The sequence below is a fragment of the Crinia signifera genome, chromosome 11, assembly GCF_055691185.1.
Source record: "Crinia signifera chromosome 11, ASM5569118v1, whole genome shotgun sequence".
NCBI lineage: Eukaryota > Metazoa > Chordata > Amphibia > Anura > Myobatrachidae > Crinia > Crinia signifera.
In genome coordinates this window covers 117,574,962-117,594,347 of record NC_139227.1, presented here as the reverse complement: position 1 = coordinate 117,594,347, position 19,386 = coordinate 117,574,962, and the positions used below count along the sequence as shown (strand labels likewise).

The window sequence follows — 19,386 nt, the reverse complement described above, 5'->3', positions numbered from 1 at the left end:
ACGGTATATTGAGGATTTTGTAAATGAGGACTTATGGCAGGGAAGAGGGAATCCTAAAAAACCATCAATAGCAAGTGATATTTCTGTGTGAGGACCAAACCTGCTCACGTGATAATACTTATTCCGAGTTGCAGGCTGTAATACCGACTTTTGCTGTAGTCACGTGCAAGACCATCAGCCCTTCCTCCGCTGTACAGCCGCCCGTTTGAATGTGGAAGGGCTAACACCCACTTTCAGCAGCTGTAGTATCAAACAACCCTCTGGAGAATGAGTCTGTACAGCTCGAATTGGTCCTGTGAGTGTATGAAAACACCATGGGACGTATGTGACTATGTAGGGACTATTTATTAAGACTTTGAGAGAGATAAAGTACCAGCCAATCAGTGCATACCATTTTCCCCCCACAAGATAGCAGTTTGACGCTGATTGCTAAGTCTTGGAGAGAGATAAAAGTGGATGGCGATAAAATACCAGCCAATCAGTTCCAAGGATAAGACAATGCTAAGCCATCAGGGACCGTTCATGTTGACATGTCATCCGTACAGACACGACAAATGTCGACATGGTCACTGCTGACATGTTAAGCATGCCACCCTAAAGAATATTGGCGTGATAACTGTTGGCCAATCCCACCACTCCTATAAGTGCGCCGTTATCACTGCTGCGGTGTAAACGCACTCTTAAGGACCCCAAACACAAGTGCGATATGGACCTTTTTCACAATATTTTAACACACCGGGTCAATAAATCGGGTAAAAAAAAAAAAAAAAAAAAAAAGCGTGATATCGTATGCCATTTACAGTACTTCCGATTCTGATCCGTTGCCCATTAGATCGCATTTGGAGATTGGCTGCCACAAATATTTGTAGTATCTTGGGGCAGCGACGCATGCAATGTATCGTATGCAAAAAGGACCACATACAGGCTCTTATTCAGATCTGATTGCAGTACAAATTTGTTCTCAAAATGCGCAAAACCATGTGCACTGCAGGTGGGGCAGATGTAACATGTGTAGAGAGAGTTAAATTTGGGTGGGGTGTGTTGAAACTGAAATCTAAAATTGCAGTGTAAAAATAATGCAGCCAGTATTTATTCTGCACAGAAACAAAATAACTCACCCAAATCTAACTCTCTCTCTGCAAATGTTACATCTGCCCCACCTGCAGTGCACATGGTTTTGTCCATTTTGAGAACAAATTTGTACTGCGATCAGATCTGATTAAGGGCCACAATGTATCGTATGCAATCCTCGCTGGCAGAGAAGCAGCTTCCCGGCAGGTAGTTGACAAGGTAGCGCATGTGATACCTTGCTTGGCTAGTGTATGCGGTCCTTGACTGTCTGTAATAAATGAATCCAAACAGAGAGAAAACTTAACACAAATAAATAAAAACGCAGACAGTTTGTATTATAGGGATTGACATGTTTTTCTCCTTAAATTGTACAAAATGTGAAATCACAAGCAGGATAAAAATGTGACGTGAGGGTGGAGTGTCGATAATAACAGGACATCAAAATTAGAACAGACGAGATCTCTATAAAATACAACATAGAAAAAAATAAGAATGTTTTGAGTGTAAAAATCTCCCAACTTCCTGCATGACAATTTTTGAACAGAGTTGTGAAATATTTAGCAGGTCAGCAGCCTGTGATGTGGCCAGTCGCCGCACCAGCTTATATCCCTTCAGCTGATTTTATACGTCAGAGGATCGGTTCCTAGCAGGGTGATCAGAGACGGGGGGAGAGTCATGGAGCATTGGAGAGATAAAGTACCAGCCAATCAATTTTCAAATACCCTATTACAGGCTGGGGTTGGAAAATGACAGAAGCTGATTGGTTGGTAATTTATCGCGCTACAAAAGTAATACATCTCCCTGCTGTTGTCACAAACACTCATGCTAAGGATCTGCAAAGTAACACACCCACACAAAAGCAAATTCACAAGCACACACGCACCATACGCTGATTAAAACGCACGTCTCTAATGTTAATGTCCCTTCTGACTGTGGGAGGTAGACTTAAAAACAGCCGCCAGACTCTAGAGCGCGACCAAACATACAATGACTGGTAAACAACCCGTTGGGGCCGAACGCCGAGGGACGCAATAGTTGGATCTGCCTCTACAGCGATAGGGGTGAAGCCCGGACAGCAGTGCGGTCTACGGTTACTTGCTCTAGATTGGCACATGTGTGCGCACCACTTGGCACAGGGCAAATGGTCACTGGCTGTCTGGTGGTATAAGAATAAACTGGCATTGATCAGAATATAAACAAAGTAAATCCCAAATGTAACCAAGTCCGTCTAATGGCCTGGTCGCAGGTTATGAACATGGGAGAACCAGAACAGATCATTAACAGATAAACACATATTAGCGCATGCATTATGTAAAAGTATAATTAAAAGTGCACCGCAAAGCTTTGGCAGAAAAATATTATATAGCAAAGTGACAAAAATAATGAGCAGAAATGCACAGATTTCCTTTGTGATCACAGATGTGTAAGCACCACAATCACACCTGCACTTATGGCACACAACAAAGGGTACACACAGTTGGTACACTTTATAGGAGACAAGGGCACTTTAAAAACACAATTAGCGTTCGGGGCAGAGTCTGCCACAGGGAGAACAATTTACACATGGGGGAAAATATTGCAAGCTATGCAGGGAGAGAGGGGGACAGAGCCATGATGGGGTCACGCCAGGCAGAACGCTGAAATGCCATGGAGAAATTGAGCTGCGGGTCACTGTGCACATGTTTTTCTACATTTGAACCACTCGCAGGGCAATATGGAATGCTCGGCTGTACCTGGGCACAATTTGGCTGTATCTGGGCACAATTTGCACCCAAAGCCTTGTCGCACTGTTTATGGTTGTGTGTATAGTGACTCAGGGGCAAGTAAATTTTTTTTTTTAAAAATTACTAAACAGTTTGAAACACATTGGAAAATATTTGCTGAACAATGAAACCACACTATAAACAGAATTGATCAGTGCTTGGATCTCTTCTGCTGTTATAGTATAGTCATCGCCAATCACGGCCTTTATAGGATAATGGATCGCTTATGCATCGTTATAGCTGTATAATGTGTGGGCAAATTGGTCACTTAACCGATCCTTTCACTGTGGAATTTAGAGGCTAAAAGCGTACGGATACTCGTGTGGCCATTTGATCAGTTTATGTCTAAAAGAAGCAAAAAAATAAAAAAAGATTAAATAAAAACAATAGACCATACCCCTTTACCATACTGAGAATAGGACTACAATGCATTGGATGAAAGCTGTGAGTGTGGCTAGTACAGGGGCATGACATTACAGGTAAGCAAACAGATATTTACAGAGACAATAGGATTATCTCCTTGACGTCCTGCATCTTCACACGCGATGCTGGACTGCACAGTTGTTAAACAGCAGACCTAAAGACATTGTGGAAAAAATGCTGGACTGGAGATCGCCCTGCTTTGAGGATATAAGGTCTGTACATGCGGTGCATAAGGTGGGAAGTGCTAAAATGTAGGGGAGAAAGCGCACAAAGGGGACAGAAAAGCTCCCATCAAACCGTCATAAGAGGACTACACAGTATACCACAAGCGCACACCCAACACTGCTTTATCACACACTACTGAGAAGCAAGCGCTGCTTTGCCTGCCAGAGGCATGAGCCCTCACCAACCAGCACACATCAGGTAGACACTGGGGTTAGCTCGCATAAAAGGGTACTTGTGTCGGAATTGGAGATCCCAGCTCCAACATGTCACACACACAGAAGAGTCCACACTTACACGTACGCACAGACAACGGGACAGGACAGTGCTGTAGTAGAGGCGGCTGCGTGGCCTTGGGCTGGCAGTGGTGCAGTGAGGGCTTTCTAGGTTTACAACTCAAGTTTTTGAAACAGCTCCTTCTGGTGGTCCAACAAAAACTTTGTGAAGGTGTTGATGGGGTTTATGGCCCGAAGAGTCATGGCCACATCTTTAGCCCACAGAAGGTTTGGGCCAAACACCACAGCCAGATTAGTATTAGTCATCTTGTTTTCCGCACTCCGAGCCGACACCTTAAATAAAAAATGATGGGGATTCAGAAATCGGGTAATGGTAGGGTCCGCCAAGTACATCGCTCATTCTCCCAGCTTCTTACCTCCACAAGGAATGCGGTGAGGAATCGCAGAACCTCGTAATTCTCCTCAGGCAGGGTCTTCAGGATTTCCTGGGTGGCTTCCACCTGCTTGCTTGGTTCTATATCTGCAACACGTTGGGTTTCAACGAAAAACAATTAACACAAATATCAGCGATAATCAAATGTGTGAAAATGGCCACATAGACCTCTATTCTGCAAGATAATTAGGTTGTGGCTCGTGACTGTACAATGTGCGGGTCCACAACACAGATGTAACCAGTCAACTGGGGCCTTGGAATGGCATTGCGTGGTCTACCAAGGTGGTTCTCCTCCAGGTATTAAAGCTATTTAAACTGGTGTGTGTGTGTGCGTACCACAAAAATAATGATTAATAACAATAATAATTATCATCATCATCATCATCAATAATGACAACAACATTACTATTTTTTAGTATTTATTATACATTTGCTATTCAAACAGTCTGTTTTAAATTAATTGTCATTTTTCTTGTATTATTCAAAAATGGTCTACATTGAATGTTGAACGATGTTAATGTTCTTATTTTAAAGTGTCTCACCACTGGATCTGCTACTAGCGCTAGGGCTGTTGAACCTGACTAGACGTTGGACTTGAAAGGGTTAACAACATTATTATTATAACGAATTGTATTAGTAATCATTATAAGAATACCAATAATATTGTTATTAATTCTATTATTATTACTACTACTAATAATGACCACAACATAATTAGTATTACTAAAATTATTATTATTACTAATGACAACAAAAATTACTAATAATACAGCGAATAATAATACTAATATTAATAATAATGTTGAAAAACAATAAAATTACAGGATTTAAAAAATAATAATAATTTAATGATCAACTTTTATAAGATGATTGAGAACGGCAAAATCACACCCGGTTACATACTATCAAATTTTGGTATTTAAAAGGAAATGTCAACCTACTGGAGAAATTGACAACGAAGTTGTGAAAGCCAAAGGTCAGCAGCGGCTCTGGCAGCTCCCGCAGGAAAGTCTTGAGGATGACGGCAGTCAGGTGAACATCGTCATACTGCTGGAAACTCACCGGGACTCCTGGACACACAGAACATAGGGGGCCAATCGTGTTAAGAAGAGAACATTTGTTTTTAATGTAACATTTATTTTTGTTCATTCACTACAAATGGCAATTACATTCAGGGCCGACGCCACCACTAGGAAGCTTTAGGCATTTGCCTAGGGCCCCAGCCACAAGAGGGCGGTAAAGAGCTGCAGGAGAGCAGGAAGAAGAAAGCTCTGCTCTGCCAAGTACGGCACCTGACCCATGAGTTCATACCAGCAGGGAGCAGGTGAGCCGTACGCCCCTCCCCCATCCTGCATCCCACCCGTGGAGCAGTAAGCCCGTTGCCCTCCCTCCTGTGCTGGTCATCAGAGTAGAGTAAATATTCGGCAAAAAGAAGCTAGTTGGCGCCGCTGCACCCCCCTTTCCTGCTAGACAGCAGCAATCCGCTGCAGATGCCCGCAGCCCCCCCCCCCTTTGCTAGTCAGCCGCAGAGAGGCACGCACCCCCACCTGTAACCCGCAGGTGGTGCCCGCTGGGGGGGGGGGGGGGGGGCAGGTCGCCTGGGGTGATGACAGGGCTTGCACCGGCCCTGAATACAGTCCAGTCCTTGTTCACTGCATTCAAGGTAAAACAGGACTAAAGGTCCATACACACTATGCTCAGTGTGTATAGACAGCGATGATCGCGTTCATCGCTGCGGGGTTAGCTGCTCAGTGCATACACACTGAGCGGATTTCCCCCTGCCCGGCGCCGACGGAGGGGGGGGGGGGGCGTCGTTGCATAGCGGAGCGCTATGCAAAGCCGTCCTGAAAGCCGCTCATCTGTTAGTAATACCAGCAGATGAACGGCTTTCCCGGCAATGAGCGCTGCTGCGCGCTCCCGCAACATCGCTCAAAACCTGCTGTTGTGAGTGACTTTCAGCTCAAAGTCGCCCAGTGTGTATGGGCCTTAAGAGCATTTCTTCCTATGGGTGACCGCTCCTATGTCATCACGTTCCAATACGCTGAACTTCCAATGCAAGATTTCCAGGGCATTGTAATATGAATAGGAGAAGCAGTAGACAATAGTGACCCCTCACTTTACTCCTCCTCTGGGTACCGCAGGTGATACCTCGCACTAGAGGATGAGGGCCTTAATCTGACTTCCATACCTGTGCGTTTACTTTCAAGTACAGAACTTCTTTAAAAACCAGATGTTACTATTGTGCACCCCCTCTTTTTAGGATTTGCATATTATAGAATCTGCCCTTGGGGGAAGGGTAACAAAGGGAGGAGGCTCTATCTGTGGATGAGAATTTCATTGCAGGAAAACGGCTTCATATATAATATACAGTAATGCACATTTGGGTATACATAGTCACACTTACCCATGTTGTATTTCTGTTGCACTTCCCGTACCACCTGAGTGCTGGCTGACCTCCGAAATATCCCCTCTGTGCTCAGAGCTGCAAGGTCACAGAGAGCAAAGGTCAAGACGTGTGAATTGGTTAGCAGCGCTGTCCTATCTCACATGGCTAGATGTAGCAGTAGCTGTCAGATCAGAAACATGTTAGCAGCGCTGTCCCATCAATCACACACACACGGTTGGTTTAGGCACTTGCGGAGTAGGTTAGGCTAGTGCAAGGGAGGGTTAGTGAGTGGGGGTTAGGGGGAGAGGGTTAAGTAGTCTACGGATACGGATTCATAAACACAGTCAGAAGTGCTTAGTAAATAAGCCCTGCTTAGCCTGTGTTCTGCGTGCAATTACATTATCTACTGCATGCAGATTATTATTACGGAAGCCACGTGTACTAGTGAGTGCTCCTGGTGTATTTGTCAGGAAATGGCAAGCTGGCTATCTGCCGAGTGTAAGGACACACTTCCTTCATCGTGTCACTACAAACATTGTATGGAACAATGCAGAACAAACAGCCCACAACAAGATCGTTCAGTCTTATGGGGCCTACAGATTCCGCTGAGCGATCTGAGCAATGCTAGAGGTGTCAGCGATGTGTGCTGCGCAATCTGCCTCACCAGAGAACACTGGACCTGACTTGATCTTTTTTTTTTTTTTTTTTTATAAAACGTTTTTATTAAATTTTTCAATGTAAAACATTTCAATAGTAAAACATTTTCTGTACATTGTAATATTTGTTTCGCAGAACAACTCAAAAAAAAATTACAAAATAAAGCATAACAATTGTATACAAAAAGGAATCTTGAGTCACAATTATTTTGCTTACTGTAACATGTTACCTGGATTTTCTATCCCCTATTCAAAACTATGCGGGACATAATATATTAGATTACCTGGGTCTCTATATTGACCCCAACTCTTTCAATTGCCGCCCTAAATATACCTTTCACTTATACAATAGCTATAAGTATTTGAACAAACCAAATGTCTTACTTCTATCCTAACTAACCTTAACCCCATAAACTCCCAACCTCCCTCCCATTCCCTCCCCCCTCTAGGACTCCGTGCATCTCAGTTATTTGACAGTGATCTGAGTAAGTACCAAGATGTGCCCTCAAATATTTTCATGACATGTTTCTGTGTGTCTTCACCCAATGATCTTATAAATGTTCCCCATTTTGCATAAAATTTCTTAACGCCTTCCTCCACCATCGGCAGTGTAGCTCTCCTATCGAAATATAGCAATTGTGTTAGTGCTACTTTCACATCCTGCAGAAATGGAGGAGATGAGCTAGTCCAACTGCGCAAGATTACTTTCTTCGCAACTGTCACAATTATGGTTAAAAGAGGGAACAATTCAGTTTTTCGGCCAGATATGCTCCAGTTGGAGAAGTTCGCGCAGAGCATTGCCAAAGGGTCTTTTGTAAGTTTTATTCCACATGTGGTATTAATATACATCATTACTTTGTCCCAAAATTTCCTAATTTTCCCGCAGTCCCACATATGATGGAAGAATGTAGCATTAGAGCCCTTGCATTTAAGACACATTCCTAGTTCCCCAGGTATAAAGTATTTTCTCTGGGCTTGAGAGATGTACGCTCTATGTAAAGTTTTTATGTGGACTTCCTGCAGCATAGTGGAATGTAAGACTTTAAGTGTTTTCCCCATATGTTCATGGAGTGTTTCACTTGAAGTAACCCCTGGAATGTCTGTCCGCCACTTTGGTACCATGGCGTTCCAAACCTCCCCGGGTGAAGTCGGCAGTATTTCCCCATATATATATTTTATCCTATAAGGACCCGTGGAGCTCAAAGCAAACACTTGTTGGATCACATCTGGAGTATCAGCCTCCAGCATAGGACCCTTTTTAGATTGAATAAAGTGCCTGACCTGCAGAAACATGAAGAAATCTCTATTGGGCAGTGAATATTTAGTTGCTATGTCTTGAAATGATAGGAGATTTCCTCCAGGGTCAAATACGTCCTTGACCGCCAGTATCCCTTGCTTTTTCCATCTATCGTATCCTAATTCTGACATTCCTGGAGTAAATCCTGGGTTTCCCCATAATGTATCGTATTTTGTATTCTGGTGGCTGCGGCCTAATTTTTTGTTAATGAATAACCATGCGGAGTATGTGTCTTTAAACAATATATTTGTTAATATTTGCTGGTGAATTTTAGTTCTAGGGACATGAAGCAGGCCTGCTAGTGAATATGGTGAGACTACGTCTCCCTCTAGTGCCCTGTGTGTGTATGCATCAGACCCCTGAAGCCAGTCTAATATATACCTCATGTGGACTGCTTGGCTGAAGGCCAGAACATTTGGTATTCCTAACCCCCCATCAGCTTTTTTAAGATATGTTTTATGTCTGGAGATACGTGGTTTTTTCCCCTGCCACAAAAAGGAGAAGAATATTTTATTAATTTTTTGTATATCAGTTCTGGATAGCCTAATTGGAAGCATCTGGATGCTATATGAGAGCTTTGGGAATGCAATAACCTGTATGACTACCGCCCTTCCCAGCATTGATATCGGTAATGATTTCCAAATCCCCAGCAATCTCTCCAACTCTCCCATAATAGGTGAATAATTTAGTTTGTATAAATCACCAATATTGCCTGGGACATTTATGCCTAAGTATTTAATGGCTTTGGAATTTAGCTTGAAGGGGGCTATGACGTGTCTCGGTATTTCTGCTACCTGAGGTCCTAATACCTGCAATATTTCTGATTTGTGGTAATTTATCTTATAACCCGCAAAAGATCCAAATCCATTAATACATGTCTTAATGGCCGGTAGGGATTCCGATAACTGGGATACAAATAACAGCATATCATCTGCGAAGAGACTGACTTTTAATTCTGTGTTTCCTACCGTGATCCCCCTAAAACCCTGATTGGCCCTAAGTGCCACTGCAAGTGGTTCCAGAGCCATGGCGAATAGGAGTGGGGACAGCGGGCACCCCTGCCTCGTCCCCTTTTGAATAAGGAAAGGGAGTGAGATATATCCATTACATGCAACTTGTGTGTAGGGTAAGGTGTATAGGGAATTTATCAGTTGAATAAAGGTCTGAGGGAATCCAAATCTAGCCAGCGTTTCGTACAGATGGTCCCAGGTGACCAGATCAAATGCCTTTTCGGCGTCCATAGATATTATGACCCGGTCGCCCGAGCCCCCCTCCTCCCTTAGCCTCTGGACCACCGACAGTAACTTGCGTACATTTACCACCGAATGGCGACCGTGTATAAACCCGGTCTGATCCTCGGAGATAACTGTAGGCAAAATGTACTTAATCCTTTCAGAAATAATTTTGGTTAACAACTTATAGTCAGTGTTTAATAACGAGATGGGCCTATAAGACCCCGGTTCCTCTAGGTCCCTTCCCGGCTTCGGGAGCACCTTAATTACTGCCGAATTGAAATACAGCGGTAGTTGCTGTCCCGCAAGTATGGCATTAAAGACTGCTGTCAGATTTTCACTTATCCTAGGTTTTAGAATCTTATAAAATTCCCCTGAATAACCATCAGGCCCAGGGGCCTTAAGGGGTTTTAATTTGGTTATTGCCTGTGTCACTTCTTCTACTGTTATGGGGGCCATGATTCGTTCCGCCGCAGCTGTAGAAATCTGTGGCATGGAAACCGAGTTCCAAAATTTATTTTTTTCCTCCTGATTTAATTCTTCCTGGGAGTAAAGTTTAGAGTAGAATCCCCTCAATACTTCAAGTATATCCGGCCCTTTGTGTACCCTATTACCCCCTGATGTATGTAGGGTTTTAATGTGTGCAGATGTTCTTGTGCCTCTTATTAAATTGGACAGCAAACGTCCATTTTTGTTGCCGTGCCGGTAGAATTGAAAATTAGTATTATCTATACTAGACAAAGTTTGGGATTCCAGCAACGCATCAAACTGAGTTTTTGCCTGCATGTAGTCATTTTTGTGTGTCATGGTAGGGGATGCACTGTAATTAGCATAAGCAGAGGTCAATAGCTCTTGAGCCCTAAACAAATCCACCGTCCTGTCCTTGCGATATTTATTTACGTATGAAATGATTTCTCCTCTGAGAACTGCCTTTGCCGCTTGCCATTTCAACAGTGGGTCTGAACTGTGCCCCCCATTATTATGTTGGTACTCCATCCACTTGGCCTCCAGGGCATCCCTGAACGTTTTTGACGACGCTAGGTACGAGGGAAACCGCCATTGGCGGTGTCTCCCGACGTCCAGCTCCGTTTCTAGCATTATCCATATCATGGAATGGTCCGACAAAACTATCGGTTCCATTCCAGCTTCTAGGAGACGCCCACAGAGGCCAGCAGACACAAGTATGTAGTCAATTCGTGACAGTGACCCATGAGCTGCGGAAACACAGGAGTATTCTCTATCAGTTGGGTGTAGTAGTCTCCAGCTATCTACTACCTGTAATTGTGATGAAATATCCCCAATGCCTAATGCTGGATTAGTGGGTTTTCGTTTGGGTTTAGAGGATTTATCTATTGATGGTTTGGCAACTATATTAAAATCCCCCCCTAGAATTAATCGTGAATCTGCATACGAGTACAATTTTGTCAATAAAGTAGTAAAGAATTTTTTTGAGTAAGCATTAGGTGCATATATATTACATATTACATACTTTTCCCCCTGAATTGTCATTTCTGCAAGAATATAACGCCCCTCCGGATCTTTAATGGTTTTGGTGACCTCCGCCCCCAATGCCCTCCTCGACAATATCGCCACCCCCCTTGCCTTTGAATTAAAGGAAGCATAAGCTTCCACCTTGAATCCCATTGCACCCAGTTTTTCATGCTCACTATCAGTGAGATGTGTTTCCTGTAGCAGGACGATGTCTGCTCTTTGCTTTTTAAGGTATAACAGTAGCTTCTTTCTCTTTATCGGGGAATTGATCCCTCCCACATTCCAAGAACACAATTTCACATTAGACATCTAACTTATTGTAAGAATATTCCCTACTAAAAATGCACTCGGCCCTGAGTCCCACCCCCCCCATCCCCCCACTAAACAAATCACAGAAAAACATACCCGCAACTTTCCCATCCCTCCACCCCCCACCCCCCAAAAATCCCCTGCGAATAAAATCGCTCTCATGCTGTGCAATTTAACTTTCACACCTCTAGCAGTGAGGGATGAGCCTAAATATTGTGGCTCCTCCCTCCCCAACAACCTTCTAACGGCTATTGCCTTACCTCCGTCTATCGCTACGCACCCGGGTTAACCAGAGCTAACCAATCTCCCCGGTTGCGTAGTCGGGTCGGCACCCCTAATATTGAAACAGAATTTATAACATGTAATTCACGTTCCCCTTAGTATCCCATGTAAACCATACATAAATCACACTTATTAGCTTTTACATCTTAAAGTACTAAGTGCATATAAAGGCCTCAAGCCATGAAGGTTCTATTCGAATTGACCACATGCAAATTACTGTTAAATATCGACCCCCAAAGCCTTGTGGCTGATACATTAGCCAGCTGTGCCACTTATATTTCTTACGGCTGGGCAGATTCTGCATTCTCCATCCGGAGATATGCCCTGGCATCTGCTGCTGTAGAAAAATCCTTGAATGAGTCCCCTTCAAACACCCTAAGACGGGCGGGATATAACAGGGCGAACTTCTTTTTGTCTGCAATGAGCTTTGAGCAAATGCTGGTAAATTCTTTCCGCGCCCTGGTCACTTCCGCCGAATAGTCTTGAAATAAATGCAGCTTATGACCTTCCCACTGCAATGATTTTAGCTTTCGCGAGGCTGTCCATAAAGTTTCCTTGTGTAAATAGTTAAGGCATTTAAATATTATGACTCTTGGTCTCACGTTTACTCCCTCCTTTTCAGGCCCCAGCCTATGGGCTCTTTCTATCACCATATCCGTGCAGTCCTGTTCTACTCCCAGCAGGGATGGCAGGGTGTTGCGAACAAAATGATGCAGTGCAGGGCCTCTGACCGTCTCTGGGAGTCCCACTAATCTGAGGTTCGATCTCCTTGATCTATTTTCAAGGTCATCGACCTTATTGGTTAAAGCATATACAGACTTTTGCAGTTCAGCATTGTGGGTTTTCAACTCTTGTACATCATGAAATGTTGCCCCAATCTGCACCTCATTCTGTGATACTCTCTGTGTAAGCTGTGACATGTGTCCTTTCAGATCAGCAAAGCTTAAATTAAATGCCTCTACTTGCTCCTTAAACATAGGTGCTATCGTTGCTTTGATAGCCTTCATCATCCCCTTATATGCCCCAGTATCTGTGTCTTCCTCTTCCCCACTGCCTGTGTCCTGCACTAGGCATCCAGGGGTGCTTTGGTAGTCAGTGATAGGGGAGTGTGGGGTGCCTGGTACCTGTTTCTGCTGTGGCTGGTACTGAAATTGTTGTAACTGCACAGGTGCCCGCTTCCCCTCTGCTAGGGCTTCGTTATTCTTGTGCTGCTGCTGGGCTGCCTGTCCCTGCTCTGTCTGCTTCTCCGCCGGGATTTTGTCAGCCAGGGATGAAGGTGCGGCCGCCATTTTGGAAGCCTGCGTCTGCGGCTTTGCTGAGGTGCGGCGGGTCTGTCTTTTAGGCATGGGAGGTAAAGACTCCTCCATGCACTTCACGCTGTCTTCCGGTGGACGTTGCCGCTAGTCTGAGCTGCTGGGGACCGCGATCCAGCGAGTTAGGGGTGCCGCCCTCCTCGCCGTCCACGGAGCTCTCCCCTCACGCGGCCGTCCTGCCTGAAGCCGGAAGCGGAAGTCCGGACCTGACTTGATCTTAATCGCCGCGTGATAGTGCTGCATGTCATCATTTTTGAGCCCAAACATGAACGATGGAATATGTTATGTACACAGCAAAAGCTTAAGCTACTCCCCAGGGACGATCTAAGAGAGGAGGGGCCCATGTGCAGACTCTGTCGGGGCCCTTCCTTACCCCCCCCCCCCCCCCCCTGCGGTAATATAGTTCATTTGTCACAGCGCTGCTATTAGACTATCGCTGTCTACTATGGAACAGCTGCATCTCCCCCAAGGGTTTGCTGTATTAAGCAGCGGAAAAAGAAGACCAGTAGTTGCCCATAGCAACCAAACAGCTTCTACTTCTTATTTTATAGAATGCACTTGGGCAACCTCTCCCCTCTTTTTACAGCTTGATACATCAACCCCAATATCAGGCTTCGGTACTTGTTTCCTAGCACTTGCGCCCACGATATTAAGTTGTATGACATTGCATCGCATTGCATGCCATATGCCCGCATGTGATGCGATTTTAAATTGTATAAGCCCCTATACAATTTTTAATTGTATAAGCACCCTAATGGGTGCTTACAATGTTAAAAGCACCCCCACGCCACCCCCACTATCAACGCCAACCCGAAGCGTGGCGCACGCAGCGAGCCCGCGAGGGTCAGCGGTACGCGTCCTCCGACCTTTTCATACCCCCACTATCAACGTCGGCGTGGAGTTGATTTCATATAGTGTGGCGAGCCCAAAGCGTGGCGAGCGCAGCGAGCCCTGCGAGGGGACGCGGATTACTTCACATATATTTCACGTGTGCTCGCCACGCTTCGGGCTCGGTGGCTCGCTGCGCTCGCCACACTATCTAAAACCGACTCCACGCCGACGTGGATAGTGGGGGGTATGAAAAGGTCGGAGGATGCGTACCGCCGCCCCTCGCGGGCTCGCTGCGATCACCACGCTTCGGGTTGGTGTTGATAGTGGGGGTGCTTTTAACATTGTAAGCACCCATTAGGGTGCTTATACAATTAATTATCTTATAGGGGGACCATTTAACATTGAAAACACCCATTAGGGTGCTTATACAATTTAAAATGGTATACCATTGTATATGCCATACAATTCAATGGTATACAATTTAAAATTGTATAACATCGGCTGCCGTCACGCAATATCGCATCGCATACCATCGTATGCCTTAGGGTATGCGATTCGATGGGCGCCGTGCTAGGAAACAAGTACCCAGGCTTCTGGCGTCTCACAACCTGTTACTACAGACACATTCTTAAGTGTTGCTAAATTTTGCTCTTCCTCAATAACAGCTACTTGGGGCCAGATACCGGTTTGGGGCCCTCTTCCCAATACACAGCACTATATTTTGTTGCTGATTGCAGCCGGCATCGATAGAGGACCTTGGACAGTGGACAGTCTATCGATAAAAGCTCAGCTGCGTGAACATCGGCATTGCGTACAAATCTGAATACGGCTCCAGGTCTTTTGGAAGTAGGGGTAATACCCGTATCATAGTTATAGTAATCTGACTGCCCACATACAGCGCACGAGACCATCTTGTGTTATTTTTTATTCTGTCAAGAACATCAAAAGGACTCTGGGAGTGTGGGCAGGTGCGTGTGATGTCATGTTGTCGCAGGGTAGTCGGGCATTTTATGGGGCCTCTTGGGTCCTGCTGGGCCCTAGGCAGGCGCCTAGGTTGCATTGTGGAAAATCCTCCTCTGCTTGGGGCGGTTGGTCTGTGCTGGCTCAGTGGTCCAGTGTTCTGAACCTTAGGAATTTTAGGGCCCACATGATGAGGTCATGTGACTGTGGTAGGAGGGCCCACATTTTCTGGCCAAAAATGATGGCAAGAACCTCAGTTCTATGTAAATTGCAGTTTATTATAATGGTTCCGATTGTCAGTTCTTAGTCTCTTTCCTGTGTCGAAAACAGCTACTGATGACGCAATGATCTCTGAGTTTCCCCTTTGCTTATCTCATGGACAACCTAATTGTACATACGTGATACTGTTGGTAGTCCTATTCCCTAAATCGCAGGAATAAGTTATAAGTAACTCCGTGGGCTACTGTTCCTTACTGCTTTAATTAAAACCCCTTTTCTAATATATACTAATAAAGATTAAATAACGTTTGCGCCGACCATAACGGCGACTCCTCAGATTCATAATAGAACAGAAGTAACTATGGCAACAGATTGGAGGCTGCGATCCAGAAGCAGCTTACTCACCATTCTGCTGCAGGTACGACACGGTCTCCTGCACAACTTGGGGAATCTTCTCATTGCCCGAGCGCTTGTCTTTCAGCCTGGGACAGGACAGAAGAGGATGACGGGATGAGAATAGAAGATGGAGACAATCTAGTAACTGCTGAGCGTGGCGCCGGATACTCACTGCTGAAGAGAGATCCCAAACTGCTGATAGGGCAGGGGCGGCCGTGGAGGGGTGGGTTTCTGGCTGGCCGGGGTGGGCTTCAGTGCAGAGCGGATAACCTCGTCATATCTACAGAAATGAGATCAGGATTACACGATTGCTCAACGGTTGGAATATTATACAGAGGTAAGGAGGAGGACTCGGCAAATGAAGAGATCCTGATAGTGACAGTGATTTCCTTGGAACCCTAGTCCTTTATTATTACGATGGATCATGGAAGGGACAACGCTGTGTGAGTAGTGCAAAGGCTGAGATGTGGGGCAGGGTAGAGGGAGGAATTGTGTACCTTGTTTGCACCCTCCGTAGCTGCTCAGTGTTATCATTTACATAAGATATAAACAGACGGAACCAAACTCTCAGCCATAATAGATTCCCAAAGTGGATCCCAATAATAGAGGAATAGGACAGTAAGTTCTTGCACTTTAATGTGTACTGCTACCCTTGAGGATGCATCAGAAATGGTACCGGGGGGGGGGTATTGCCCACACACGCAAATTCATCACGGAGGCACAATGCTGCTCAGGAGGCACTCGTCCATCTAGTAGAGATCAGGGGAGGGCTGGGCAAGAGGGATATGGCCCCCAACTGACCCCCTGCCAACCCCGCCTGCAGTGCGGTCTGTAGCCCATATGCTACCATGTGTTGCCACCCTGCTGCAATTCTGTCCAATACTGATACATCTGTCAGCTTTGCATCCTCCAAAGAAACCTAGGAGGGAAGTGGCCGGCGGGGGTGCAGGAGGGAGCGCAGCAAGGATCGGAGATTCCTGCTGCGCTCCCTCCTGATACATTCGGGGGATACTTAATATTTGCGGCTAACACCCAGGAATTGTGTGTTTTTGGGGAAGTAGCCACAATTTCCATTTGATAAATGGGCCCCAGAAGCTGCTATGATGAAGGGATGTCGGTTGGGGAACTGCAGTGCAAACAGGTTTAAGTATGACGCAGTGCGTGCATCAGGGCGTACTCTCCGGTGACTGTTACCCCCGGTGGCTTGGGGAATAGCGCAGACAGAGAAGAGAAGGAAGCCCACCAGACAGGAAATCTCCATAGTTATTACTTCAGTACTGGTTTTGGGATCCCCAGTTGATCCAGCTTCACAATTTCTTCCAATTCGCTCAGGTAATTTGCGTAGAAGATCTTCCGACCAAACTTGAAGCTACAAAGAAGAAGAGAGAAGTAGATTAATTATAGTTCATATATAGCGGGTGATTCATGTTGGTTTGTAAAAAAAACTCCTTACTTAATGGACAAAACCATGTTGCACTGCAGGTGGGGCAGATGTAACAGGTGCAGAGAGAGTTAGATTTGTGTGAGCTATTTTGTTTCCGTGCCGAGTAAATACTGGCTGTTTTATTTTTACACTGCAATTTAGATTTCAGTTTGAACACTGCCCACCCAAATGTAACTCTCTCTGCACATGTTACATCTGCCCCACCTGCGGTGCAGCATGGTTTTTCCCATTAGAGAGAGATTTTGAGGGTGAACCTGAATTAGGCCCTTAATTCAGCTTTTTGTAGAACGGTTGCCATCCTTATACACCTGGCTCTCGTGTCTTACACAGACAGTAACTAACAACCTAAACTTTCCTATATTATAAGAGAAGACCTCTGCAATGCAGCTGGGGGGGGGGGGGGGGGGCACAGAGTGTACAGAACATTGGGTTCACCCTAGTTAGGATTACCGGTTCAAAAGGTCAATAGGGCAACACTGAAAAGGTCAGCCGTAAAGGTGAAAAATGTTGACACAGAAACAGTCGGCACAAAAAGTGCTCAACATAAAATTTCATATGTATTTTTTGGGGGTTGTTTGTTAAACCAAATGTGACTCCAATTACAGTACTGGTCAACCTTAAGCACTGTTGGTCTACTGACCATGTCCAACTAATACACGTCAACCTAATTAGGGTTGAACTATCATACAGACACAAAGACAAAAACCTTCGTTATACAACCGCTGATGCCCCACACTGTCCCCTACAGGACTGTACCTGATGATCGGCTTAAACAGGATCAGCAGTGTCTTAATGAACATTGTAGGGTGGACGATGTACAAAGCCTTGATGTTCTTCTTGTACCTGCAGAGAGAGCACAGGAACAGATGCAGCGTCATTAGATAACCTTATATATTAGTGTTACCCCTACCTACAATAAGCCACCGCTATTCCAGTGTGCATCGCCTCATCATCATAACTAAGAATAAGCCCCCTCTCAGGCCTGGGGACCCAATCTGCCCCATTCTGTCTGCACCCTGCCAAATACTCAGGAGACCATATCTGTCCCATTTTGGCTGTACCCTGCCGAATCTGCACACACCCAGTTCTCAAGGGCCATGGGAGGGATTTAACAAACTTCCAAGCAAGTTGCCCATAGCAACCATTCATTAATAGATTGTACTTATGACATGCAAACTAAAAGCCTAAGTGTTCCTATAGGCAACGTTCTCACGTGTTCTCTCTGTAGAACAGGAGTGTTCAACCATCCAGCCGCTGTGGAACTACATATATCAGCATGCCGTTATTGTTCATCTGTGTACTTTGTTTGATACGTTTCCCCTACAGAGAGCGCTACGCAATAGTTGCACCGTGAATACCGAAGTACGGCTGTGATCCCACTATGGGCCCGATTCAGACCTGAACGCACAGCGGGCGATTATCGCTACACTGCGCATGCGTGCGGTTTGCAGTACACATACGCGAGGCCGCACTGCGATAATATCCTGCTACGTTTTAGGCGTCTGGGGTTGGAAACCGGCTGTTTAATGGGAGCGCTAAGTAAAACGCTGGCGAGCTTAGGAAACCGCTAGGCGCACCTGAGCATTTTAGGGGAGGGTGTGTGACGTCCGCAGCAGGCCTGATATGCCTGTTTTCATCGCAGCCGCCGCGTAGGTCTGTGGGCCAGATGTATCAAGCTTCAAAAAGTGGAGAGTGATAAACAACCGGCCAATCAGCACCCAGATGTCATTTTTCAAACCCATCCTGTAACATGGATGTTAGGTGCTGATTGGCCGGTTGTTTATCACTCTCCACCTTATCACTTCTTGAAGCTTGATACATCTGGCCCTCTGGCTACTGTGAGCCGGCGATGACTTAAACCCAGTGTGAATATCATGCGATGGAGCGCCTGCTGCGATGGGTTTTGGACATATTTGCACAGCTGCCAATGGAGGTGTAGCCTTACACCTCCATTCGCCCAGCGATCACATTAATTAATAAGATGGGATTTCACTCTAGCGGGGCGCCATCATATTCGTGGCGGTGCGATCAGGTCTGAATGACCCCCTTTATATAGCTGCAGCACCGGATCCATTAGGCAACACTTGACAACCGGGGTCCTTGCCGAGCAAAGTTCCTTTGTACTGGAGAACAACTGTCCTGCAATGTCTGGTGAAAGGAACATAGGAAGATTTGGTCAGAGATGCTCCAACTCAGCAGCAGTTTGATAAGACCAGAGCTGTGATGGTGAGGGGGTGATGAGACACACTCCAGGCCTCCTGTGATATGATTTCCCTTCTCCAGATGCTCCTGGGATATATACAGGCTGGGTGTAGGGTTGTGATGTTTCCTGTAACACCTTATGCATGATCACAGAGAACAGATCCCGGATACCATTGTGGCCGTCTCTCAGGCCCAAACTCTCAGGCCCACACTGCCCAGA

At 45.5% G+C, this 19,386-nt stretch overlaps 1 protein-coding gene across 1 annotated transcript in view; it reads right to left on the bottom strand.

The window, feature by feature from the left end:
* Nucleotides 1-1,385: 1,385 nt before the first annotated feature.
* Nucleotides 1,386-19,386, bottom strand: part of ARHGAP1 (Rho GTPase activating protein 1) — a 40,428-nt gene continuing 22,427 nt past the window's right edge. The window contains exons 6-13 of the mRNA XM_083164475.1: nt 17,721-17,807; nt 16,791-16,889; nt 15,693-15,800; nt 15,530-15,606; nt 6,553-6,630; nt 5,090-5,218; nt 4,132-4,235; nt 1,386-4,048 (exon numbers count right to left, since the gene is read on the bottom strand). Of these exons, the coding sequence (XP_083020601.1) occupies nt 3,869-4,048; nt 4,132-4,235; nt 5,090-5,218; nt 6,553-6,630; nt 15,530-15,606; nt 15,693-15,800; nt 16,791-16,889; nt 17,721-17,807 (862 nt within the window). The 3' untranslated portion in view covers nt 1,386-3,868. The remainder of the gene's footprint in view (nt 4,049-4,131; nt 4,236-5,089; nt 5,219-6,552; nt 6,631-15,529; nt 15,607-15,692; nt 15,801-16,790; nt 16,890-17,720; nt 17,808-19,386) is intronic.